At 40.7% G+C, this 26918-nt stretch overlaps 1 protein-coding gene across 1 annotated transcript; it reads left to right on the top strand.

Annotated features, from left to right (window-relative positions):
• The first annotated feature begins 638 nt into the window (after positions 1–638).
• LOC109260662 (zinc finger protein 268) lies at positions 639–24986 on the top strand. The gene is made up of 6 exons (XM_019439016.2): positions 639–738; positions 11723–11748; positions 14403–14603; positions 17842–17968; positions 18256–18351; positions 22389–24986. The coding sequence occupies exons 1-6, from the start codon at positions 639–641 to the stop codon at positions 24824–24826; spliced, it is 2988 nt and encodes a 995-aa protein (XP_019294561.2). The 3' UTR covers positions 24827–24986.
• The last annotated feature ends 1932 nt before the right edge of the window (positions 24987–26918 follow it).

Genomic DNA, 26918 nt, shown 5'->3' with positions numbered 1-26918 from the left:
TGAGGATGCTGAGCGCTTACCGGCAGGTTTTGTTTTTTCACTCACTTTTGTTTGGCTCCTTTCTTCCACTGACTCTCCCCGCCCCCCCGCCCCTTTAAATATGTTATTACAAATTCGAATCCAGTGAGTCTCCATTCCTAGGGGCTTGGAAGGGTTTTCTATTTCTTTATCTCCAATAGGAGTTGACTTATTTATACCAGTGAACTTTGTCTCCGTGGTTCTCCAGGACCTCTGCTCCCGCGGACCCCTGTCGGCCACCATCACCGGCAAGACAGGCTAATGTTCGTAGTCTGTAGTGCAGCGAGTTGGGGATTCAAAACTAATGTGAGCTGGACCATGGGGGAGGGAAGGGAATTCTGCCAGAAAGGCCTTTCTGAGAAAGGCTGGCTGGTGCCCCTGTGTATACCGTACCGTATGTCTTTAGCTTTCCCCAAACTGATCCCTTTGGGGAATTAAAGGTTAAAACGTGGCAGTGTTCGTTCACTAACTACCCTCACTAACAACCCTTACTAAACACCTGTTTATATTCCAGGTACTGATCTGGCATGAGGATATACAGGCCAGAGACAGCCCTGGCCCCAGAGATCACACGTCTTCCAGGAAGTTCAGAGAGGGAATAGAGTGCCGTGCGGGCAGCCATGGGATTGGAGCTGAGGCAGAAGGAGGCCCAGGCAGTGATGTTTGACAGCGTGTGCTCTCAAAGGATCTGTAGAATTGGCTATGTGAAAGGAGGGGACGGTACGGTTTCAGAGAAGGCCGCCTGTGCATGCGGGTGTTGGCAGCAGTAGGGAAAAGGGGAGTGGCAGGGACAGTCCTGGAGCTCAGGCGGAGGAAGACCCCAGTTGCTGTGTCCTTAGCTGTTAGGAGCTTGGAGGGGAGAAACGATTCAAGTTGGTGGCTAGTTTGAATTCCAGCCACCCCTCCTTAGCTGGCTGCGAGCAGCTCCTCGTCCTCTCCAGACAGCTCCAAAGTACATTTTCCTGATGCTTGAGCCTGTAACGATTGTGGAATCACCTTTATTTCTGGGAATTCTTTTTTGCCTTAAAGTCTGTTTTATGTCCATATGGCTGTTGGAGCACCTTTTGGTTGTTTGTTTTATCTTTTGTATCTTCATATTTTAGATGCGTTTTTTTAAAATTCACTGCTTGTTTTTAATCTGTCAATCTTTTTATTTTAACCGGAACCCTTTATGATTAATGTAATTACTGATATGTTTGGGTTTAAATCTACCATTTTACTTGCTTTTTATTTGCTGTGCTTGATCTGGGTTTTTTAACTTTTTGTTTTTTCTTCTTCTGTCTTGCCTTTATTCTTTTGCCTCTTCACAGAGGTTTGGGAGTTATACATACAATTTATTGCTTTAAAATTAAAGAAAACACCTAATGGCTACTTTCTGGATAATTTCTTCTAATTTGTCTTTCACTTGACTAATTCATTCTAACCTGCTATTAAACATATTTTGGTCAGAGCTCCTGGGTGGCTCAGTCGGTTCAGTGTCCGACTTTGGCTCAGGTCATGATCTTGCAGTTCGTGGGTTTGAACCCCATGTCGGGCTCTGTGCTGACAGCCTGAAGCCTGCTTCAGATTCTGTGTCTCCCTCTCTCTCTGCCCCTCCCCCGACTCTCACTCCGTCTCACTCTCTGTCTCTCAAAAATAAATAAACATAAAAAAAATTTAAACACATTTTGGTTAATATATTTTTTCCATTTCTATTAACTCTTTTTCTTTTTCAGATATGCTTGCTAAATCGTCATCTAATTCCTGGCCAAATTGGAAAGTTTGCCTTTGTCTCCTTGAATATAATACGATGTTTGTTTTATAGTCAGTGTCCATTGATTCCAGTGTCCATTGGCTTTGATTGTTTCTTTCTGTTGTTTGTTGACTTTTGTTAGTTTTGTTTCTGTCATCTTGTTTTCTGAAAGTTTCATTATTTTGTGTGCTGGTCACTGTGCTTGAAAAATTCTTTTAAGGAAAAGGTTAAGGTGCAGGATGAAGGTACCTTACTCTAGATGTGCATATAGTTTTGCTTTCTTCCCGTCTGCTTTTTTTTTTTTTTTTTTAAGTTTATTTTGAGAGAGAAAGTGCATACGAGCAGGGAAGGGGAAGAGAGAGCGGGACAGAGAGAATTCCAGGCAGCCTCCAGGCTCAGCATGGGAGCCTGATGCAGGGCTTGATCCCACATCCTCACGCTATGAAGTCATGACCTGAGTCGATATCAAGATTTGGATGCTTAACTGACTGAGCCACCAGAGTACCCCGCCCCCCCCCCCCGCTCCCCCCCCTCCCCATCTGCTTTTGAGTACTGTCAAGGACAGCTGCTTCACTCTTGTCCTGAATTTGTAAGGAATGGCCAGGTACATGCTTAATTCTTTCCCAGGGTTCCCTCAGGAGTTGTATCATAGTTACCTGCGTTGCTGACTACAAGGCGTTTTTTGTTTGGTTTTCTTACTGTTAATTTGAGTATGATTAAGAAATTCAGAAATCTTAATATATTCAGTTAGTTTCAATCAGTTGCAGTCCTTATTGTTTTAGAGGGTTACATTGCCCCAGCTTTGGCCAGAGGAAGCCTCTTCAGCTTGGCCCTGAGCTCTTTTGAAATGACTCTGTTAGTCTGTTAGTCTGGCTTCCTCACTTTTGGGCCCAGCAAGACATTCTAGGCTCATCTGATTATTTCCTGTCCCAGATCTGGAATCAACCTTTCCTCCTGGGAACCTGATACCTTTTGGTAGGTTAATATGCTCCACGACCACAAGTGATCCTGGGTGTCATTGCTTCTAGGCTGTTTCACTAGGCAGACTTAGGAATCTTTGGAAAGGAAAAAAAGCATGGTTCGTATTGGTATTTCCAATTTAAATTAGAGTTTTCCCTTTTTAAAAATTGCTAATTACTCTCTCTTTGGTGGAAGTAACTCAAGTGTTCATTGAAAGAGAAATGGATAAACCAAATTGTGTGTGTGTGTGTGTGTGCACGTGCTGATACAGATGCACATGGAATATGATTCAGCCTTAAAAAGAAAGGAAATTCTGACACCTGCTGCAACATGGATGAGCCTTGAGGATACTGTGTTTAGTGCAATAAGCCAGTCATGGAGGGACAAATATTACATGATTCTACTTATATGAGGTTCCCAGAGTGTCAAAATCAAACCGAATGTAGAGTGATGGTCGTCAGGGGCTGGGGGAGGGCAGAGGGGGGAGTTATGTTCAGAGGATACAGTTTCCGTTTTACAGATGAGAAGGGTTCTGGAGAGGAAGGTGGTAATGATTATGTAACGCTGTGAATGTACTTACTTCCACGGAACTGTACATTAAAAATGGTTAAGATAAGTTTTATGTTATGTGTATTTTACCACAATTAAAATTTTTTTTAAAAAGATGAACTTTGACTCTTAACCTTACACAGTACCAAAAAATGAATTCAAAATGGGAAATAGACTTACCTGTAAGAGCTAATGCTGTACCACTTCCGGAAGAAAACACATAGGAAAATATTTATGACCTTGGGTTAGGCCATAGGTCTTAGCTATACCTCCATTACCACAGTCTACAAAAAAAAGAGAAAACTATTATATAGATTGTGCTTTGAAGTTATAAATTGGACTGCTACATCAAAATAAAAAGCTTTTGCACTTCAAAGTCCCTTCTTTCAGCAAATGAAAAGACAAGTCACAGACTCTGAGATAGTATCTGCAAATCATATGTCCAGTACAGGAGTGTATTCAGAATATGTAAACTCAGAATATATAAACTCAGTATGAAGACAATCCAACTTAAAAATGGGCAAAGGATTTGAGCAGACATTTCACCACAGAAGATACATAGATGGCAAATAAGGACATGAAAAGATGCTTACCATTATTAGTCATTAGGGAAATAGAAATTTCATCGTGATGAGGGATCACTCTATACCCACTAGAATGGCTGTAGGCAGAAAGGCAGACAATGAAAGTTAGAGAAATTAGAACCTTTACAGACTGCTGGTGGGAATATAAAGTGGTACAGTCACTTTGAAAGGATTTTGGCAATTTCTTTAAAAAGTTAAATATAGGGGCTCCTAGCTGCCTCGGTCAGTAGAGCATCTGACTCTTGATCTCTGGGTCGTGAATTCAAGCCCCACGTTGGGTGTAGATCCTACTTGAAGTAAAAAAGTTAAAAATAAACCTAGCATATAACGCATCAGTTCATTTTCTAGGAATTTATCCAAGATAAAGGAAGAATTACGCAAAGACTCGTATGTGAATGTTCATGGCAGGATTATTCTTAGTAGCCCAAACTGCAATCTCAATGCTAACTGATGGATATATAGACAAAGTGGAATACTGTTCAGCAATAAAGGGGACGAACTATTGGTACATGCCATAACAAGAATAAACCTCAAAGGCATGATACTAAGTGAAACACGCCATGCACGATATATAGCGTGACCCCATTTATGTGAAATGCCCAGAGAAAGCAGGGCAGCGGTTGCCTGGGGGTTGGTGAGAGTGCCCTGGCTTCAGTGCAGCACCATGAGTGTCTGAAACAACGTGAATTTAAACCTGGATGAGATGATTTTTGCAAAGCCATCAATTTAATAAAAACCATTGAAGTTAAATACTCTTCTTTTTATACGTTTTATTGTGGCATGATTTATAGACCATAAAATTCACTCAAAGTGTCCCATGCAGTCATTTTTAGTATTCGTAGTTGTACAAATATCACCGGTATCTAATTCCAGAACATTATCATCACTCTAAAAAGAAACTCTGTCCCCGTCTGCAGCCACTCTCCATTCCCTCTTTCCCCTTTTCCCTGGCAACCATGAATCTACTTTGTATTTTTATGAATTTACCAATTCTGGACATTTCATATAGTTCTACCATATGTGGCCTTTTATATCTGGCTTCTTTCTGTCAGCACGTTTTCAAGGTTACTTTGTGTTGGTTCCAGCGCATCGGTAGTGATGTAGTGCTTAGCAGTGCCTGCGGCCCTCACCGGGGCCCCTGTGGTGAGCCTTCAGACATGTCCCTGACTGGAATCAGAGTTGTGGATAGACCAGCATTTGAAGTTCTATGATTGCAAGATGCATCTCAGCAACAGCCAGCAGGGAACTTTGAAAAAACAAGGTTTATAACTCACAAGTCCTGGAGGGTATATGGTATGCCACACAGCAAGGGCACGGGAAGGGAAAGCTTGAGCTCAGGCCTGGGGTTCTGCTTTTTGGGGGCTGAAGGTGGAGTGCCTGTGTTTTGCAGGTTCACTCTTTATTGGTGAATTTAAAATACAAGGGCGAAGGGGCACCTGGGTGGCTCAGTTGGTTGACTGTCCAACTTCAGTTCAGGTCATGATCTCGTGGTTTGTGAGTTTGGGCCCCGTGTCGGGCTCTGTGCTGACAGCTCGGAGCCTGGAGCCTGCTTTGTATTCTGTGTCTCCCTCTTTCTCTGTCCCTTCCCTGTTTGTGCTCTCTTTCTCTGAAAAATAAATGTATTTTAAAAAATGAAATATAAAGGTGGGAATTAAAGCACAGAAAGGGTGCATGTACTCCTTCAAATCAGTATTTTGTATCCTTTGTGCAAATAACCTAGTAGTGCAATTGCTGGGTTGTAGGGTGGTTCTATTTTTAAGTTTTTGAGGAACCTCCACACTGTTTTCCAGAGTGGCTGCACCAGTTTGCATTCCCACCAACAGTGCAAGAGGGCTCCCCTTTTTCTACACCCTTACCAAATTCTGTTGTTTCCTGTGTGTGTTTTTAATGTTTACTTATTAATTTTGAGAGAGAGCAAGCACAAGCGGGGAGGGGCAGAGAGAGGGAGAGAGAATCACAAGCAGGCTTTGTGCTGTCAGTGCAGAGCCCGACTCAGGGCTTGAACTCATGAACTCTGAGATCATGACCTGAGCTGAGATTAAGAGTTGGATGCTTAACCGACTGAGCAACCCAGGCCCCCTCCGAATTATTCATTTTAGCCATTCTGACAGGTGTGAGGTGGTATCTCATTGTGGTTTTGATTTGTATTTCCCCGATGATGAGTGATGTGGAGCATTTTTTCCTATGTCCGTTGGCCATATGGATGTCTTCTTTGGAAAATGGTTCGTGTCTTCTGCCCATTTCTTTAAAAAAAATTTGTTAATGTTTATTTTTGAAAGAGAGAGAGAGCCAGTGAGCGTGAGCGTGAGTGGGGGAGGGCAGAGAGAAAGGGAGGCACAGAATTCAAAGCAGACTCCAGGCTCTGAGCTGTCAACACAATGTAGGGCCCAAACTCACGAACTGTGAGATCATGACCTGAGCTGAAGTCAGGCACTTAACGGACTGAGCCACCGAGGCACCCATTTCTTACCTGGATTATTTATTTTTTAGGTGTCAAGTTTGATAAATTCTTTATAGATTTTGGATATTAACCCTTTATCAGACATGTCATTTGCAAATATCTTCTCCCATTCCTTAGGTTGCCTTTTAGTTTTGCCAATTGTTTCCTTCATTGTGCAGAAGTTTTTTATCTTGATGATGTCCCAATAGTTCATTTTTGCTTTTGTTTTCCTTGCCTCCAGAGACAGATCTAGTAAGAAGTTGCCATGGATGATGTCAAAGAGTTTGCTGCCTATGTTCTCATCTAGATGTTTGGTGGTTTCCTGTCACATTTAGGTCTCTCATGCATTTTGAATTTATTTTTGTGTCTGATGTAAGAAAGTGGTCCAGGCTCATTCTTCTGCATGTTGCTGTCCGGTTTCCCAATGCCATTTGCTGAAGAGACTGTCTTTTTCCCATTGGATATTCTTTCTTTCTTTGCTTGCTTTTTGTTGCTTTATTGGCCATACATTTGTGGTTCCATTTCTGGGTTTTCTATTCTGTTCAGTTGATTTGAGTGTCTCCTCTTGTGCCAATACCATACTGTCTTGATGATCACCGCTTTGTAATACAGCTTGAGGTCTGGAATTGTGATGCCTATAGCTTTGTTTTTCTTTTTCAGGATTGCTTTGGCAATTTGGGGTCTTTTCTGGATCCATACAAATTTTGGGATTGTTTGTTCTAGCTCTGTGAAAAATCCTGGTGGCATTTTGATAGGGATTGTGTTAAATGGGTAGATTGCTTTGGCTAATAGATATTTTAACAATATTTGTTCTAATCCACAAGCATGGAATGTTTTTCCATTTCTTTGTGTCATCTTCAATTTCTTTCATAAGCATTCTATAGTTTTCAGAGGACAGAATATACATCCACACACACACACACACACACACACACACACACAATGGAATATTACTTAACAATCAAAAGGAATGAAATCTTGCCATTTTCAATGATGTGGATGGAGCTAGAGTGTATTATGCTAAGAGAAATAGTCAGAGAAAGACAAATACCATATGATTTCACTCATATGTGGAATTTAAGAAACATTATAGATGGGGGTGGGTGGCTCAGTCAGTTGAGCGTTTGACTCTTTATTTGGGCTCAGGTCGTGATCCCAGGGTCATGGGATGGAGCACTGCATGGGGCTCTATGGGTGGAGCCTGGTTAAGATCTCTCTCTCTCTCTCTCTCTCTCTCTCTCTCTCTCTCTCCCCTGACCTCTCTCTCTCTCCCTTACTCACATGCTCGCTCTCTCTCTTTCTCTCTCGCTAAAAAAAGAAAAAGAAAAACATTACAGATGAACATAGGGGAAGGGAAAAAAAGAGGGAGGCAAACCATAGGAGACTCAACTATAGAGAACAAACTAAGGGTTGCTGGGGGTGGGGGTGGGCGGGGGATGGGTTAAATGGGTGATGAGTATTGAGGGCACTTCTTGTGACAAACACTGGGTGTTGTATGTTAGTGACGAATCACTAAATTCTACTTCTGAAACCCATATTACACTATATGTTAACCAACTAGAATTTCATTGAAAAATTGAAACAAAACAAAGCAAAAAAAGCACAGAAAGGGAAAAGCAGGGTTATTCAAGCAAGTAGTTACGTAGGTCACTCGGGACTTTTGGAAATGGGAACTTCATTGAGAGGGCCTGTTTCTTTGCCTGTTTATATAGGACCCACAATGTGTTTGTCCAAGATGAATGTCTTTGAAATGGATGCCTTGACAACGAAAAACTTACTGTCAGGCACTTACATTACAGTCAAGAAAGCCAATTGTCAGACATTCTACTACAAAACTTCATCCATGTGGTGGCATTTATCAGCACTTAGTTCCTTTTTATGGCAGAATAACTTTTGTATAGATACGCCACATTTTGTTTATCCATGCATCCATTGATGGACATTCGGGTTGTTACCACTTTTTGACTATTACGACTGATCCTATTGGACTATTATGACAACCTTTTGACTGTTATGACCTTTGGGTCGTTTCCACTTTTTGACTATTATGACAAACGCTTGCGTACAAGTGTTTTCATGGTCATATGCTTTTAACTTCCCAGGGCAGATACCTAGAAATGGAATTGCTGGGTAATACGGTAATTCTGTGTTTAACATTTTGAGGAACAAAGTGGTTGCTCCATTTTACATTCTCAACAGCAATGTATGAGGGCTTTTAAAAAACTTACTGTTGCATAGCCAAATTATGGAAAGAGCCTAAATGTCCATCAACTGATAAATGGATAAAGAAATTGTGGTTTATATACACAATGGAGTACTACATGGCAATGAGAAAGAACGAAATATGGCCCTTTGTAGCAACGTGGATGGAACTGGAGAGGGTGATGCTAAGTGAAATAAGCCATACAGAGAAAGACAGATACCATGTGTTTTCACTCTTATGTGGATCCTGAGAAACTTAACAGAAACCCATGGGGGAGGGGAAGGAAAAAAAAAAAAAAGAGGTTAGAGTGGGAGAGAGCCAAAGCATAAGAGACTCTTAAAAACTGAGAACAAACTGAGGGTTGATGGGGGGTGGGAGGGAGGGGAGGGTGGGTGATGGGTACTGAGGAGGGCACCTTTTGGGATGAGCACTGGGTGTTGTATGGAAACCAATTTGACAATAAATTTCATATATTGAAAAAAAAACTTACTGTTGCATTTTTTGTCTTGTGCTAGATATCTTGTTTTTTTTTTTAATTTCATTAAGTTTTTAATTTTAATTCTGTAGTTAACATACAGTGTTATATTAGTTTTGGGTGTACGATGTAGTGATTGAACAATTCTGTACATTACTCAGTGCTCATCACAAGTGTACTCTTAATCCCCATCACCTAGTTCACTCATTCCCCACCCTCCACCCCCTCTGGTAACCATCAGTTCTCTATAGTTAAGAGTCTGTTTCTTGGTTCCTCTCTCTTTTTTTTCTTTGTTCTATTTCTTGAATCCTATGAGTGAAATCATATGGTATTTGTCTCTCTCCGTCTGACTTATTTTACTTAGCATAATACACTGTAGCTCCATCCATGTCATTGCAAATGGCAAGATCTTATTCTTTTTAATGGCTGAATAATATTCCAGTGTGTGTGTGTAGGTACCACAACTTCTTTAACCATTCATTATCAGTTAGTGGACACTTGGGCTGCTTCCATAATTTGGCTATTGTAGATAATGCTGCATAAGGGTGCATATGTCCTTTCAAATTAGTTTTTTTGTATTCTTTGGGTAAATACTCATTAGTGCAATTACTGGATCATAGGGTAATTCTATTTTTCACTTTTTGAGGAAACTCCATACTGTTTTCCATTGTGGCTGAACAAGTTTGCATTCCCACTAACAGTCACGAAGGTTCCTTTTTGTCCACATCTTTGCGAACGCTTGTTGTTTCTTGTGTTGTTGATTTTAGCCATTCTGACAGATGTGAGGTGATATCTCATTGTAGTTTTGATGTGTATTTCCCGGATAATGAGTGATGTTGAGCATCTTTTCCTGTGTCTGTGGCCATCTGTATTCTTCTTGGGAGAAATGTCTGTTCATGTCTTCTGCCCATTTTGTAATTAGGTTATTTGTTTTTTGGGTGTTGAGTTGTATCAGTTCTTTATGTATCTTGGATACTAATTCTTTATCAGGTATGTCATTTTCAAGTATCTTCTCCCATTCCATAGGCTGTCTTTTAGTTTTGTTGTTTACTTCACTATGTAGGGGCTTTTTATTTTGATTTAGTCTTAATAGTTTATTTTTGTTTATATTTCCCTTGCTGCAGGAGGCATATTGAGAAAAATGTTGCAATGGCTGACATCAGAGGAATTACTGTGTGTTCTCTTCTAGGATTTTTACGGTTTCAGGTCTCACATTTAGGTCTTTAATCCATTTTGAGTTTATTTTTGTATATGGTGTAAGAAAGTGGTCCAGTTTCATTCTTTTGCATGTTGCTGTCCAATTTTCCCAACGCCATTTGTTGAAGAGACTGTCTTTTTCCTACTGGATATTCTTTCCTGCTTTGTTGAAGATTAATTGATCATATAATTGTGAGTTTGTCTCTGGGCTTTCTGTCTTCTTCTGTTGATCTATGTGTTTATTTTTGTGCCAGTACCATACTGTTTTGATTAATACAGCTTTGTAGTATAACTTGAAATCTCGAATTATGATACCTCCAGATGTGTTTTTCTTTTCATGATTATTTTGGCTATTTGGAATATTTTGTGGTTTCATACAAATTTTAGGGTTGTTTGTTCTAGTTCTGTGAAACATGGTGTTGGTGTTTTGATAAGGACTACATTAAATCTGTAGATTACTTTGGGTAATATGGACATTTTAATAGTGTTTATTCTTCTAGTCTCTGAGCATGGGATATCTTTTCATTTGTTTGTATCATCTTCAATTTCTTTCTTTTCTTTCTTTCTTTCTTTCTTTCTTTCTTTCTTTCTTTCTTTCTTTTGAGAGACAGCGAGCATGAGCAGGGGAGAGGCACAGAGGGAGAGGGAGAAAGAGAGAGAAAGAGAGAGAGATGGGGGGGCTTGATCCCCCTACCCTGGGATCATGACCTAAGCCAAAATCAAGAGTTGGATGTTCAACTGACTGGGCCACCCAAGTACCCCTTCAATTTCTTTCCTCAGTGTTTTATAGTTTACAGGGTACAGGTCTTTTACCTCCTTCATTAAGTTTATTCCCAGGTATTTTATTATTTTGGGTGCATTTGTAAATGGGTTTGTTCTCTTAATTTCTCTTTCTGCTACTTCATTATTAGTGTATAAAGATGCAATGGATTTCTGTGCATTGATTTTGTAGCCTGCAGCTTATTGAATTCATTTATCAGTTCTAGTAGTTTTTTTGTGGAGTCATTGGGGTTTCCTCTATATAGTATCATGTCATCTGCAAATAGTGAGTTTTACTTCTTCCTTACCAATTTGTATGCCTTTTGTTCCTTTTTCTTGTCTGATTGCTGTGGCTAGGACTTGGAGTACTATGTTGAATTAAAGTGGTGAGAGTGGACATCCTTGTCTTGTTCCTGATCTTAGGGGGAAAGTTTTCAATTTTTCACCATTAAGTATGATGTTTCTGTGGGGTTTTTGTATATAGCCTTTTTTATGTTGCGGTATATTACCTCTAATCCTACTTTGTTAAGGGTTTTTATCATGAATGAGTTGTTGTACTTTGTGAAATGCTTTTTCTGCATCTATGAAATGATCATATGGTTTTTATTCTTTCTCTTGTTGTGATCTGTCATGTTGATTGATTTGTGAATATTGAACCACCCTTGCAACTCAGGAATTAATCTCCTTTGATTGTGGTGAATGATTTTTTTAATGTATTGTTGGACTCAGTTTGCTGTTATTTTGTTGACGATTTTTGCATCTATGTTCATCAAAGATAGTGGCCTGTAGTCTCCTTTTTTTGTAGTGTACTTATCTGGTTTTGGGATCAGGGTAATGCAGGCCTCGTAGGATAAATTTGGAGATTTTCCTTCCTCTTCTGTTTTTCGGAATAGTTTGAGAAGAATAGCTACTAACTCTCCTTTAAATGTTCAGTAGAACTTAACCTGTGAAGCCGTCTGGTCCCAGACTTTTGTCTGTTGGGAGTTTTTTGATTGGTGATTCAATTTCATTACTGGTGATCAGTCTGTTCAATTTTCTATTTGTTTCTTTTTCAGTTTGGGGAGGTTATATGTCTCTAGGGATTTATCTGTTTCTTCCAGGTTGTCCAATTTGTTGGCATATACCTTTTCATAATATTCTCATAATCCTTTGTATTTCTGTGGTGTTAGTTGTTATTTGTCTTCTTTTCTGGATTTGTTTATTTGAGTCTCTGTCTCTCCCCCAACCCCTTTCTGAAGAGTGTAGCTAAAGGTTTATCGATTTTGTTGATCTTTTCAGAGAACCAGTTCCTGGTTTCATTGATCTGTTCTTTTGTGTTCTTAGTTTTATTTCATTTATTTCTGATCTAATAATTCTTTCCTTCTACTGGTTTTGGGTTTTGTTTGTTCTTTTTCTAGTTCTTTGGGTACAGTTGTTTGAGATTTTTCTTGCTGCTTGCGGTAGACCTGTATTGCTATCAACTTCTGTCTTAGAACAGCTTTTGCTGTATCCCAAAGATTTTGGACCGTTGTGTTTTCATTTTCATTTTTCTCCGTGTATTTTTTAATTTTCTCTTTGGTTTCTTGGATGACCCATTCATTATTTTAATAGTATGTGATTTAACTTGCATATATTTGTTTTTTCCAGGTTTTTCTTGTGGTTGATTTCTAGTTTCATAGCGTTGTCATCAGAAAACATGCATGGTATGACTTTGATGTTTTTGACTTTGTTGAAATTTGTGGCTTAATATGTGATCTCTTCTGGATAATGTTCCGTGTGTATTTGAAAATAATGTGTATTCTGTTTTATGATGGAATGTTATGAAAATGTCTGTTAAATCCAGATACCTTGGTTCTTAATAATAGCAATATAACTGTCATATCTTACAGTGTGCATAAAATGGTTTTAAAATTACAATCTGTTATTATTAACAAGGATACTGAATGAAGTTCAGTATGTGCTCGTAGCTCATTTTATCCAAAGAATACACAGCCAAATACTAGATGTTAAGATCAGCTAGAAAAATTATGTTCTTGTAGTTTTGTTTCCAAAAGTGATAAACGTGTGCGTGTTGACACTTACTTGCAATTTGGGGATTGCCCTCCCTCTTTTTGATTCTCTAAAATATTTACCTAATTCAAAAGTAGACACTGACTCGCTTCGTCCCTTCTGGCGGGTTCTTTGCTTCCTTCTGAGGTCACCAGTTTTACGGTTCCTGCTTCATCTTTTCAGTGATTCTTTTGGAAGTGTAGCAAACACATACTTACGTGCTAAGGCTTATCAGGAAGCCCTTTTTCTGCCTCTAGCCCTGTGCTTCCTCGAGTTCAGCATGCCCTGTCTTTTCACGCATCTCTGTCACATGTACATCTTGTGTTTTGTGGTTAATTTCTGAAACAAGATCTGAACCCTTTTCTCTTACTATCTAATAGCCTGTCTCCCTTTTCTCTCCTTTCCTTCTAGTCTGGATCTCTCCTCTCTTCTCCTCTCTTCCCTCCACCCCCGACTCCCTCCCCCATGTTCCCCCCTCCCCTGTCTCCCCTTCCCCTTTCCCTCTCCCCTCCCCTTCTTTGCCTGTTTCTTTCTGTCTCTCTCTTGTTCCTTTCGCTGCCTGAATATTTTTCTGTGTGGGTTGATCTGGGCACTATTTTTATTGTTTTTCCCTCGAGCAAAAATATGTGTGCCTGGAAGAGACTATCTGCCAGTTATTTCTCAAATCCCCACTTCCTTAGGTGGTCACAGTGCTGTCAGGCCACTTAGTGACTTTGGGATTGCTCTCCCATTGGGGGACACATTGGTGACTTTGGGGATGTGCAGTGTGTAGCCTATCAGAATCTTCCTTCATTGCTCACTTTTACTCCACTAGGATCTACGCCCCTGCTCTTGGGTCACATCTGTGTATATACCTTAACGTTTGTGAGGAGACCCTTGTTTGGTGTAGACGTCTTTGGGCTTTTTCTTGCACTATGATGGTAGGTCTCTTCTGTGTTCATTGGGAGCTTGGGGAAGGTTAAAACCTGCATTGATACCCTGATGTTATCGTACCCCAATGTTTTTATAACAACAAAATGTGAAACCTGGTGAGAGAGTTTAAGTAAATTGTCCATCAGCATCCAAATAGCGAGGGAAGAAATTCTGACTGAAACAGACTGGCTCATTCCAAATCTATTGCTTGTATACACCCGGCCTACAACAGAGTTGTTAGTCTTTAGCGTCCAGCATTGTGTTCTCATTGAAGTGGCTGCCTGACATTTTTCAACTCTTAGGTGCTTGCCGCGTCTTCAGGGTTCCTGGGTGCCTGTGCAGAGTGAGGGGAGGGGACTTTTGTCAGTGTGCTGGGCTCACCGTGTGCATTTGTCTCGTGTCTGCCCCACGGCAACACTGAATACAGAGCACAGAACACCCAGCCTAGCCTCACGTGAGTGCGTTCACCAGCCAAAAAGACCGAGGTTGGGGCCTAGGGGAATTCAATTCTGGCCATTAAAGCGAGTTTGCTGTTACATCCGCAGGTTCCGCCTCTCCAGGAACAAGAGAGTTCGTGCAGCAGAATCAGAGAGTTCCGAGATCAGGAATCCATCCTTGGTCAAGGGAGCCCCGACCAGAGGCCTCTCCCTGGTGCACCTCGGCAAAGACATAGGAATCACAGGACAGAGCAGGTTCTAGAGTGGCTGTTTATTTCCCACGAGCAGCCAAAACCCACCCAGTCTCTGGTGAGTTGTGTGGTTATTTATTCCCGCTTCTCTTCTATAGTACTTGTCTCCTTTTTTTTTTTTTTTTTTTTTTTGGTTGGGAGAGGGATGGGGATCCTTGGGTCAAAGAGTTAAGTTAGTCACTTCTCAGTTCATGCCCTGTTTATCATCACTGGTCTGTGTAAGGTCCCTATACCTTTATTTACATACTGTCTGATTTCCCCAAACTCCATTTCTGTCTCCTTCCCCACCTCTAAAAATTACTTTGTTTTTTGTGGATTTCTTTTGCTTATCGGTATTCACAAAATATGTATTGTTATTGCTGTGTATGTATTTCTAATTTTTGTTAATGGTGTGTGCACATGTGTCTTGCTGTATTGGTTATATTTTGCAGTAAGCACTTTGTTTGATTAAACACCCACACTCTTAACTATATTTACCAGCTCATGCTACGGAGAGCAGTGTGTGAACATCCGTTTGCCTCACTTTCTCAGCCAACAATTTCTATTGTTACTCTTTTGATTTTGGCCATTCTGGTGATTGTATGATGGCATCTATCGGTTTAATTTGCATTTCCTCCTGCCTAAAGAGGATGAGTACCTTCTGTCATGCATATTTGATAGTTTGTTGCCTTTGGATTTTCTTTTTTCTTAGTTTAAATGAATTTTTAATATCCTGGAAGCTTGTTAGAAATGCAGAATGTGACACCCCACAACCCTCCTCATTTTAACGAGATCCAGTGATCCACGTACATGAAAGTTTAAAACTAACTTGATACCAAATCCATATTCAAATTTTACCTGGGGTGCTTCCTTTACCTCCAGTATTTTGTTGCAGAAACTTTCAGGCAGAGGGCAAAGTTGAAAGATGTTAGTGAACTTCTGTGTTCCTGTCACCTAAAAGTTACCGTTAACATTTTACCATACTTGCTTTATCGCATTATCCGTGTTTTTATCTCTCTATGCATCCATTAAACCATGTTGTTTGGGGTACATTTCTTTTTTTGTTTTTTTTTTAATTTTTTTTTTTAACGTTTATTTATTTTTGAGACAGAGAGAGACACAGCATGAACAGGGGAGGGGCAGAGAGAGAGGGAGACACAGAATCGGAAACAGGCTCCAGGCTCTGAGCCATTGGCCCAGAGCCTGACGCGGGGCTCGAACTCACGGACCGCGAGATCGTGACCTGGCTGAAGTTGGACGCTTAACCGACTGAGCCACCCAGGCGCCCCTGGGGTACATTTCTTAATATAGTTCAGATACCATCATGCCTCCTTTAAATACTTCAGTATGAATAGCATTAACTGTTGTTCAATTTTTTTTTTTTTTTTTTTTTTTTGCTTGCCTTTCATTCTGTTAATGCTGTCTTGATGAACAGGTATTTCTAATTTTAATTTATTCTGATTCATAATTTTTTATTGCTTGTGCTTTTTGTGTCCAATTTAAATACTTTTTTGCTATCTGAAGCTCATGAAGACATTTTCTTCATTATTTTACCTTTCACATTTAGGTTTGTAATACATCTCGAATGAATTTTTGTTTGGTGTGGGCGGGAGGCAAGATTTATTTTTTCATAGAGTTATCCAGTTGTCCCGGGCGCATGACGTGATTGACTTTTTCCTATGCCTGCCTCTCTTGTCATCTGTCAGGTGTCCGTGTGTGTGGTTTGCTTTCATACTCTTGTTTCTGTCTCACGGGTGTCACGAGCACACTCTGAAGAGGCACACATGAGTTGTGTCAGCTTTATGCAGTCATAGAGCAAGGTGTTTTGTTTTGTTTTACTTTTTTTTTTAACATTTATTTATTTTTGAAAGACAGAGACAGAGGGTGAGCAGGAGAGGTGGAGAGAGAGAGAGACAGAGAGAGAGAGAGAGAGAGAGCGGAAGACACAGAATCTGAAGCAGGCTCCAGGCTCTGAGTTGTCAGCACAGAGCTGATTTGAAATTACACCAGCTTAACTTTGTTACCGTGCAAAGACTCTGCTCCTTTACAGCTCTGTCGTCACCCCTTTTGGTTATTGATGTCACAGAATTACGTCTTTATGCACTGCATGACCCCACGCACAAACTAATAATTATTTTAAATGCATTAGTTTCTTATAATATGTAGGAAACAAACTGTGGAGTTACAAACTGAAGTTAAAATAACACTGCCTCTTGCAGTTATTCATTTATCAACCTTTATTAAGATCTTTATTTCTTCATACAGTTTCGAGTTATTTTCTACTTTTATTTCACCTGCTCTCTGGAGCATTTCTGTCAGGCAAGTCTAACAGATGAACTCCCATTTGTTTTCTGGGAATGCCTCAATTTCCCCCTCTACTTTTGAAGGTCAGTTTTGACAGATACAGGGTTTTTGGTTGACAATTTGGTTTGTTTTAGCACTTTGAATATATCAGGTCATTGCCTTCACGTCTTCAAAGGTGCTGATGAGAAATCTGCTTATAATCCTACTGAGGATCCTCGTGTGGGACCAATTGTTTCTTGATGCTTTCAAGATTCTTTGTAGAAAATTGGATTATAATAGGTCTCGACGTCGGTTTCTTTGAGCTCATATTTGTTGGTGTCTGTCAAGCTTCTTGGGTGTTTATATTCACCTCTTTCATGAAATTTGGTGTTGTTATGACTAGTTTTTTTAATATTAGCCATTCTAATTGTGTGTAATGGCGTCTTATTATTAATTTGTAATTCTTTAATGAGGTATGATGTTGAACATCTTTTCATATGCTTAATTGCCATCTGTGTATCTTCTTGTTCAGATCGTGTGCCTCACAAACTGGCCACTCCTTAGAGCTGTTCCCCTTTTATTCCACCTGAGTTGTGACATGCCTTCTCTCACGGTGGCTGCCCCAGCATTACCCTTTTATAGATTCAGCCTGACACTTTCAAATGGCTTTGCCAGCTTCCTCCTTTGTGCCCCTGTTGTGCTCTGTATGTTCGTTCATCTTAGCTTCTTTGACTCCCAGATATGTTCACAGATGTTTAACTTTGCTTTCCTATGTAGTGGTGAACACTTCTTGTGCACAGAGTTGTGTTTCATTCAAGTTTATATCACCTGCACCTCACTGGGTATCTGGCACCAGGTATTCTCATATGTTGAGTGAAAGGCTGAGTGATTGAATACACATTGAAGGGATGCTTTCAATAAATTCTAGCTTTTCTCACAAAGTAGAATGTAAACAATGGACATTCTAGGCAGCTTGTTGTTTCTCACAAGCTCAGTAAAATGATTTGAGATTCAATAGGAATGTGCTCTTTCAGGGACCATTGTCGTTTGTGGATGTGTTTGTGGACTTTACCTGGGAAGAGTGGCGGCTGCTGGACCCAGCTCAGAAGCACCTGTACAGGAGTGTGATGTTGGAGAACTACAGCCACCTGGTGTCCCTGGGTAGGCGCTCCCTCCCTGAAAGGACTGTGTGTGATCTCCAAGCTTCCCCTTCTTGGGTGCTGAAACTTGGGTGGCTTTTGCAAAGAAATTACTTGTGATTTTAGACTTATATTTAAAGGCCAGATTTTCTTAGTCTCCCTTTGGCATCAGAATATGCTAGTGGAACAGTCTCCACTTTGCTGTGGGCGTAGGGCAGCTTCGACATGCTGCCTCCACGTCGAATCTTCCCTATTCTTCAGGGTCTGTGGTAGTTTTGGCCCAGGTTGTCTGTGATTTTCCATTCACAGGTTATCAAGACACCAAACCTGATATCATCTTCAAATTGGAGCAAGGAGAGGAACTGTGGATGTTGCAGGCCCAGATCCCAAGTCGAGGCCATCCAGGTGAGTGATCAAGATACTTGGATCTTTTCCTCCTGACTCAGAGTTGATGTGAATTCTGATGTGACGTACAACTCACGTTTGTGCCTTTTGTCTCATTTGTTACCGTTTTTTCTCCATTTCCTTCCCGTTCTCTTCTGTTCTTTTTTCTACTTTCCCAAGATAGTAGACTCATTTTGTTATCCATTTAAACAAGCTTCCTCTTTATCTTACTCAGTGTGACTATCACACACCCTTCTACTTTCTTCTTTTTTTTAATTATATTTTTAAATCAACAACCACAGTCCCAACCTTCTTCCTTGTCCTTGAAATCTATTAGGATAAGTTGTCACTGTCATTTCTAAGTGCATTCCTACAGTCCTGGATGTTAGTTATTCCACCTGGAGCCCTTTTCCCCCCTTACCCAGGTGACACCCCACTGGACCCACTCCCACACTACATGGTGAAGCACTTATTCTTTTCATGCTTTACTGGCTTCGCTTGTTTTTCCTTCTGAGTCCAAGGGGTCTTTTTATAGTCACTACTTTTCTTCTTTATTATAACCTTTAAAAGATACCCATTCTGAAGATTTAAACTGTTTTTCTTTTTGGTAATTGACAGCGCGTCTGTCTTTCATCTGCTTTTTGGTACTGAGATTGGTCCATAGGGCATCTTCCCTGCATGTGTCCCCCCCCAGTCTCATTTTCAGGAACTGGAATCGTCCATTGGTTTGCTCCGTAGCTACATCATACTTTCTTCTCACCTTCTGATTGTTTATTCATTCTGCTGTGCTTCCAGCTCTTTCTCTGGCCACTGGGGAGTCAGCTTAACTCTCTTTTATGTGCCATTTTCTTCACTAGTGTTGCTGAAATCTGTTAATATTTTGGTTCTCTGTAGAGAAGTCTTTTAAATTTCCCATATTCCCATTTCCCACCAACACCAAGGCCAATATCTCATTTTTGGTCATTGTATTTATTAATCAAATGTATTCATCTTGGTCCTTTTGTGTTAGTTCATCTTCGTGTTACTATCAGGTATGTTTCCCTACGCGAGTTTAATCTGTCACAGGCAGGGCCATATGAATCACGTTGGTGTTTGTATCATTAGGATTGTTTCAGCTGTAATTTCTCATCAATCCGAAATCAACCTATTAAGCAGAAGCTATTTATTAGTGCACATCACAAGAAGTCCTGAAGTAGGGCAGCTGTAGGGTTGACTAAGTGATTGACTCAGTAAATCACCGAAAGTCTGGTTGTTCCCGCCATTCTCAGTATGTCAGCATTTTCCCAGGTTATCTTCCCCATGGTCACCAGATGGCTATTACGGTTCTAGCCAACACCTGCAGATGTGCTAGCCCCAGTAGAAGAAAAACTGCTTTTTCCACGTGGCTGTTTTTATGAGGTGGTAAAGCCTATTCCAAGAAGTCTCCTCAAACTTGCCATACTCAGTGGGTTAGGTTTTTATCACAGCCCCTGTCTGAAGAAGACTCTGGCAAGGGAAGTGGGCGTACCAGTGTTGACTCATTTAAATGATGCTTCACCTTCTGGGGAGAGGGGTAGAGGTAGCAATGGAGACAGGTCCCCGTTTCCCTGACTGAAGCACGTGGCCTTAAGGATGGGTTTGGGGACAAAATCAGGTTTCTGCCAGCCAGGAAAAGGGAGGAAAGATTGTTGGGTAGGCAGCACTGTCTACCTTCGTCCACCTCTTTGGAGAGGTAGCTTCTGGTCACATCCATCTTCCAGTCCATCCATCTTCAAAAATATTCCACCACCCCTGTTTTCCTTCTAATACTGTATTAACACAAGTCCTGGATCCTTGTTCCCAGTCAGCCCTGGTGGTAGTTCTTCATGGTCTGGTGGCTTGCAGTTGAAGATAAGTTATTCATATTCAACCAGCCAGAGAATTGCAGAGTAGGTAAAACAGAGCCACTGCAGTGAGTGCCACACGGGAGTCCCTGGTTTGCGGTGCGTTGAAACCCTGGTCGGGGCCAGGACTCCCTGGTGTGGCAGTGGCCATGGGTCCTTGGTTCTGCTCTCTGAGCATAATTCTCTTGCTGTTGTCTTCTGTGGCTACACTCAAGACGGTCATTCAGGAGAATGTTTTTCTGTAGCTTCAGTGTCTGAATTCTGTCGGTGCAAGTTGAGTTTCCGGGGACTACCTTCCAGGGACAGCCAGGAATCATCTTCAGTTACGTTTAAGTAATATTTAAACTCAGGAATTTCTGTCTTCCATTCATCGGCTCTAGTATTGTTTCCCGTTTCTTGAATTCTTTGAACTTTCCCTGTGACAACCAACCATAATATCATTTTCTGCCATTATTGTTGCGAAGAGAATGCCCCACCAAAAATGCATTAGGTTTGTTGGGAAGTCAAAGGAAGGAGGTCAGAGCTGTGCTACCTAAGAGCGGTAAGGACGGGTATGGCACCAGTCAGAGAAGGGTTACAAGGGTAGAGTATTAGGATAGGTTCGGTGTCCACGGACTCTGAAAGTCTGCACGGACAAGACTGTTAGCCAAACACATGACCAAATCTGATTCTCATTTTGGCATCTAGATCAGGTCTACCCATTCTCTTCTGTTCAGCCTCCAGATATCTGTCATTGTGCCTGAGGATTTAGTCCTGTGTTTCGTTCCCTGTCTGCGCTCTGTCGTTGGCTTTTGTTTTGTTGTAAACAGCATTCTGCTCACCCTGCCCCCTCTCAGTTTCCTGTTCCCCCAGAGTAAACCACTTTCATCCCTTTCGGCTCCACTTGCTTCCATATTTTCTAAATAACCAGCCTATTGTAGTGCATCTTGATTTCCCCCCTTAATAATGATTATTCAGTATGAAAGTGTAATGATTTAATTCTCTTTCACCCTCCTTCCTTCATACTCCCCATGATACACACACTGCCTCTTCTTATGCCCCAGTCATCTTAATAAAGTTACTTCATTTGGGTTAGATCGGTCTTCAGTTCTTACATCTTTATGACCCTGTAAGTTCTGTCCACAGGTAAATCTTGCAAATACGCAATGGTGTTAATTTTTGTTCATAGATCATTTATTTTCTTTTGAGTTGTTTTATTTGTCTGCCAAGTCTTCCCTGTTCTCATCAGTAATGTATTTATCATTAACCCCAGACTTTTCTTCACATGTCTAAATATTCTTGTGGTACAGTCAACCAATTTAGTAATTCTGTCAATCTCTTCCTGATGACATCACTTCTTTTTGACTTTCTCCATTATAACCTAGTTTTTCTCATAACCTGGGTATACCATTTTTTATCCTGGAGTCTCAGGTTTTATTTTCTATATCTGTTTTGTGTCATCTGTTTTCTTGGTTGGTTTTATTAGAGCACTCTTCAAGTAGCTTCCTGTGAAAGAGTGCATGTGATACAAATTTTGAGACCTGTGCCTCCAAAAATGTTTATATTTTACTCCTGAATGCTCTGCTTTTTGTCCTCTAGTGATGCTAATGAGAAGTCAGATGCCATTCTAAATTTTGATCCAATTATTTATTGAAAGAATATAATGCTGAGATCCCTTCCAACTGCTTTATATTTTCCTTATTTTTCCTTGTACCTATTTTGTTTTCTTTACTCATTATGCAAAATTTCAAGACTTGAAACCATCTGTATGCATTGTCAGTTTTCTATGCTTATCTTCATTTTTAGGTTTTTTTTTTAAATTTTTATTTATTTTTGAGACAGAGACAGAGTGCGAGTGGGGGAGGGGCAGAGAGAGAGAGAGAGGGAGACACAGAATCCGAAGCAGGCTCCAGGCTCCGAGCTGTCAGCACAGAGCCCAAAGCGAGGCTCAAACTCAGGAGCCGTGAGATCATGACCTGAGCTGAAGTTGGACATTTAACCGACTGAGCCACCCAGGTGCCCCTTCATTTTTAGTTTTGATTGTTCTCCCCAATGGCCAGGAGTTTCATTATGTTTATACTTGAGGTTTTATTTATATTCAGATCTGATACATGAAACTAAAAGTGTAATCTCATGACATGGCATTTTTAAGATGATTTTATGTTCTGCCAGGATCGTGTTATTATTTTTAACATGTAACTATTTTCTCATTTCTAGAAAAAGTCCTGGAAATCGATGATCATGTGGACCGGCATCAGGAAAATCAAGGCGAGCTGGAAAGTATGGCAAAAAACTATGAATGTACTGCATTTGGAAAACTATGTCTTCTTAGTACAAATTATGATTCTTCAGGACAAAAGCTTCATAAATACATCACTCATGGAATGAGTTTTAAATATAATACAGATTTCAATAGTGGTTTTGCTGGCAAGAATCCTAATGAGTTTCATGCATACAGGGAACCATTCCGTCAATCTAAACACGAGCAAACTGTTACCGGAATAAAATACTGTGAAAGTGATGAATCTGGTAAAACTGTCAACAAGAAGTCACCGCTCGTATGCCAACAGGTGTATATGGGTGGAAAACCCTTCGAATGTGGTTTTTGTGGGAAGGCCTTCAGCAGCAAGTCATACCTTGCAGTGCATCGGCGAACTCACGCAGAAGAGAAGCCCTACAAGTGTAAGGGACGTGGGAAGGACTTTAGCAGCAAATCCTGCCTCACTGTCCATCAGAGAACTCACACGGGAGAGAAACTGCATGAATGCGGTGACTGTGGGAAAGCCTTCCGTTTCAGTTCACAACTCGTTATACATCAAAGAATTCACACCGGTGAGAATCCCTGTGAATGCTGTGAATGTGGAAGAGTGTTCAGTAGAAAAGACCAGCTCGTTTCACACCAGAGAACTCATTCGGGGCAGAAACCCTACGGTTGTAATGAATGTGGTAAGGCTTTTGGTCTGAAGTCGCAGCTCATTATACATCGAAGAATTCATACAGGAGAGAAACCCTTTGAATGCAGTGAATGTCAGAAAGCCTTTAATACAAAGTCAAACCTTATGGTCCATCAGAGAACCCATACGGGGGAGAAACCGTACGGTTGTACTGAGTGTGGAAAAGCCTTTACTTTCAAGTCGCAGCTCGTTGTACACCAGGGGGTTCACACAGGAGTAAAGCCCTATGGGTGCGTTCAGTGTGGGAAAGCCTTCAGCTTGAAGTCGCAGCTCGTCGTGCATCAGAGAAGCCACACAGGGGTGAAACCTTTTGTGTGCAGCGAATGTGGCAGAGCCTTCAGGAGCAAGTCCTACCTCATGATACACACGAGGACTCACACGGGAGAGAAACTCCATGAATGCGGCGACTGTGGGAAAGCCTTCAGTTTCAGTTCACAACTCGTTATACATCAGCGGGTTCACACGGGAGAGAGTCCCTATGCGTGCCGTGAATGTGGGAAAGCCTTCAGTCGGAAATACCAGCTCACTTCACACCAGAGAACCCATGCTGGGGAGAAGCCCTACGAATGCAGTGACTGTGGGAAAACTTTTGGCTTAAAGTCACAGCTCATCATACATCGGAGAACTCACACAGGCGAGAGGCCCTTTGAATGCGGCGAATGTAGCAAAGCCTTTAACACAAAGTCGAACCTTATCGTGCATCAGAGGACCCATACGGGGGAGAAACCCTACGGTTGTAGTGAGTGTGGAAAAGCCTTTACTTTCAAGTCGCAGCTCGTTGTACACCAGGGGGTTCACACTGGGGTCAAACCCTATGGGTGTAATCAGTGTGGAAAAGCCTTCAGCTTGAAGTCGCAGCTCGTCGTGCATCAGAGAAGCCACACAGGGGTGAGACCCTACGGATGCAGCGCATGTGGCAAAGCCTTCAGGAGCAAGTCCTACCTCATGATACACACGAGGACTCACACGGGAGAGAAACCGCACGAATGCGGTGACTGTGGGAAAGCCTTCAGTTTCAATTCGCAGCTCGTTGTACATCAGAGAATTCACACGGGAGAAAATCCCTATGAATGCAGTGAATGTGGAAAGGCTTTTAATAGGAAAGACCAGCTCATTTCTCACCAGAGAACTCATGCAGGGGAAAAACCTTATGGATGCAGTGACTGTGGGAAAGCCTTTAGTAGCAAGTCCTACCTCATTATACACATGAGAACTCATTCAGGGGAGAAACCACATGAATGCAACCAGTGTGGGAAGGCCTTCATTTGGAAGTCACTACTCATTGTACACGAGCGAACTCACGCAGGGGAAAGCCCTTATAAGTGTAGTCAGTGTGAGAAATCCTTCAGTGGGAAATTACGGCTCATTGTACATCAGAGAATGCACACAAGAGAGAAACCCTATGAGTGCAGTGAATGTGAGAAAGCCTTCATTAGGAAATCTCAGCTCATTGTACATCAGAGAACTCATTCAGGGGAGAAACCCTATGGATGCAACGAATGTGGAAAAACCTTCTCTCAGAAATCAATTCTCAGTGCACACCAGAGGACTCATACGGGAGAGAAACCCTGTAAATGCACTGAATGTGGGAAAGCCTTTTGTTGGAAGTCTCAGCTCATTATGCATCAGAGAACTCATGCAGATGAAAAACATGTTGATGAATTAAATGTAAGAAACTTTCTTCCAAAAGTCAACTCATAGGAAACTCCAGCAAATTCATACAGAAGACAAACTCTGTAACTGAAATAACCTCATTGTACACCAGAAAACTAAGACTGAATAGAAACCTTATGAACGCACAGCATGTGGCAGGGCACCCACAGAAAGCTGCTTTTTGCATATAAAATAAAAACGGTAAATGCACACGGAATGTCATGAATTCAGTGAGCCCGGTAGGTCATCCTTTGTTAAAGTTTGTACAGGTGAGGAGCCATATCAATGAAGTGAATTTTGGAAAGTTATTTTTTTACTGTGATAAAATTTGCAAAGAGGAAGTTTCATGAAGCAAGTGAATATGGAGCACACTCCTTTGAAATTAATTTTAAACAGTAGGATTTTAATGAGAGAATGTGTAAAGGCGATGAATGGCAGAATTATCAAAATTGCACACTCTTTAGGTATCAGAAAATCATACCTCGGAGAAATCGTGCTCTAAATTAGGGAAATTCTTCATCTAGGAAAGACAAACTTCTATTTAAAAAAATATATTCTGAATGAAGATCTATGAATGTGTCAAAAGGGGTAAAGCCTCAGTAGAAAGGTTCCCTTCACTGTTATTTTAATTTGGAAGATAACTTAAGAATTATTGTAAGGGAAATTATGTTCCAGATTGTTAGGAAAATATTGGAGAAAATATTCAACTATAAATGATAGGCATGTTTATAATGGAATATAAAGTGGGTTTTTTTTTTTACAATGTAAATAAATATAATCAGGATAACCAGAAGTACATCATAAGACCTACAGGGATATTTAGATGTTATCTTCCTTTTACTATAGGAGTTATGTGGAGTTTGGCATTCCACTTGTGAATGTCACATATGAGAGATAAGTTAGATACATGCCATTGCCCAGGGACTTATTCTTTTTAAGAAATACAACTTGTTTCCAGAATAATATGATTTATTAAAAATACATTTCAATACTACAAACCTTTTCTACTGTTTTGTACCTTTTGTAAGTGGGCCTGGTAGCTACTTCTTTAGTTATGTACATTATTATAGTGCATAATTGATGTGTTTGTGTAGCTGGAATCTATTCTGCCCTCACTAGTTAGAACATCTTGATTTTCACTAAGATAATCTCTCACAGTGTGTGAGGTCCTGATGGGGCCATCATGCAAGGTGCCCTACCAAGGACTTGACATGATCGTCAAAGTAGGCTGAGATATTCCAGACTTTGAATTTCTCATGGACTCCTTAAGTACCAGAAAGCAAACTGAGCTTTTGTTTTCTGGTAACATTTTCCTGCAATTATTAATTAGTTCTTTCTGTATAGATTACCCAGGATAGCTTTAGTTATTGTCATTTTAAAATTCTAATTCACTTATCTTTGTAGGAGTTATCTGGTGTGCTTTTACCATATTTAAATGACACATTTAGTGGCACTGCTGAAATGCGTTCAGGCACACCTCATTTTATTGTCCTTCGCAGGCAATGCTGTTTCCCAAATTGAAGGCATGTGGTGACCCTGCACCGAGCAAACGTATTGGCTTCATTTTTCCAATAGCATTTGCTTACTTCATGTCTCTGTCACATTTCACTAATTCTTGCAATATTCCAAACTTGCCATTATTTGTTATGGTGATCTGTGGTCAGTGATTATGATTTGCTGAAAACTCAGCATGTTTTAGCAATGTATTTAAATTAAAGTATGTACATTGCTTTTTTTAGACATAATGCTATTGTACATTTAATAGACTACAGTGTAGTGTAAATATAGCTTTTATATGCGTTAAGAAACAAAACTTCATTTGACTCGGTTTATTGCCACATTTGCTTCACTATGGTCGTCTGGAACCAAACCTGCAGTTGTCTGAGGTACGTGTGTACGTGTAGCTGTAGAGTGAGGATGGGGAAGAGTCACTGTGCCAGCTTCCTTCTTACAAGGTCAGTTTTCCTCTCCAGTTTCTTTACGTGAATGAACATTAACCTGAAGAGAGTTGGGACCCTGGCAACCACGGCTACACTTCGGGAGTAGCGTATTGCAAACCACAGATGTTTCTCTTTTTAAATTTTTAAAAAATGTTTACTTATTTTGGGAGAGAGAGTGTGCGCAGGGAAGGAGCAGAGAG

Source organism: Panthera pardus, unplaced genomic scaffold (assembly GCF_024362965.1).
Source record: "Panthera pardus isolate Hobbes unplaced genomic scaffold, ASM2436296v1 HiC_scaffold_14, whole genome shotgun sequence".
Classification (NCBI taxonomy): Eukaryota; Metazoa; Chordata; class Mammalia; order Carnivora; family Felidae; genus Panthera; species Panthera pardus.
Note: the sequence above shows the minus strand (reverse complement) of the source record. Positions and strands in the feature narration are given on the sequence as shown.

Coding starts and splice junctions, on each gene's coding strand:
- LOC109260662 (XM_019439016.2), top strand. CDS start 639: ATGGGATTGGAGCTGAGGCAGAAGGAGGCCCAGGCAGTGATGTTTGAC. Junction 11,749..14,402: donor TATCTGGTTTTGGGATCAGG/GTAATGCAGGCC, acceptor TTACATCCGCAG/GTTCCGCCTCTCCAGGAACA. Junction 18,352..22,388: donor CCCAAGTCGAGGCCATCCAG/GTGAGTGATCAA, acceptor TCTCATTTCTAG/AAAAAGTCCTGGAAATCGAT.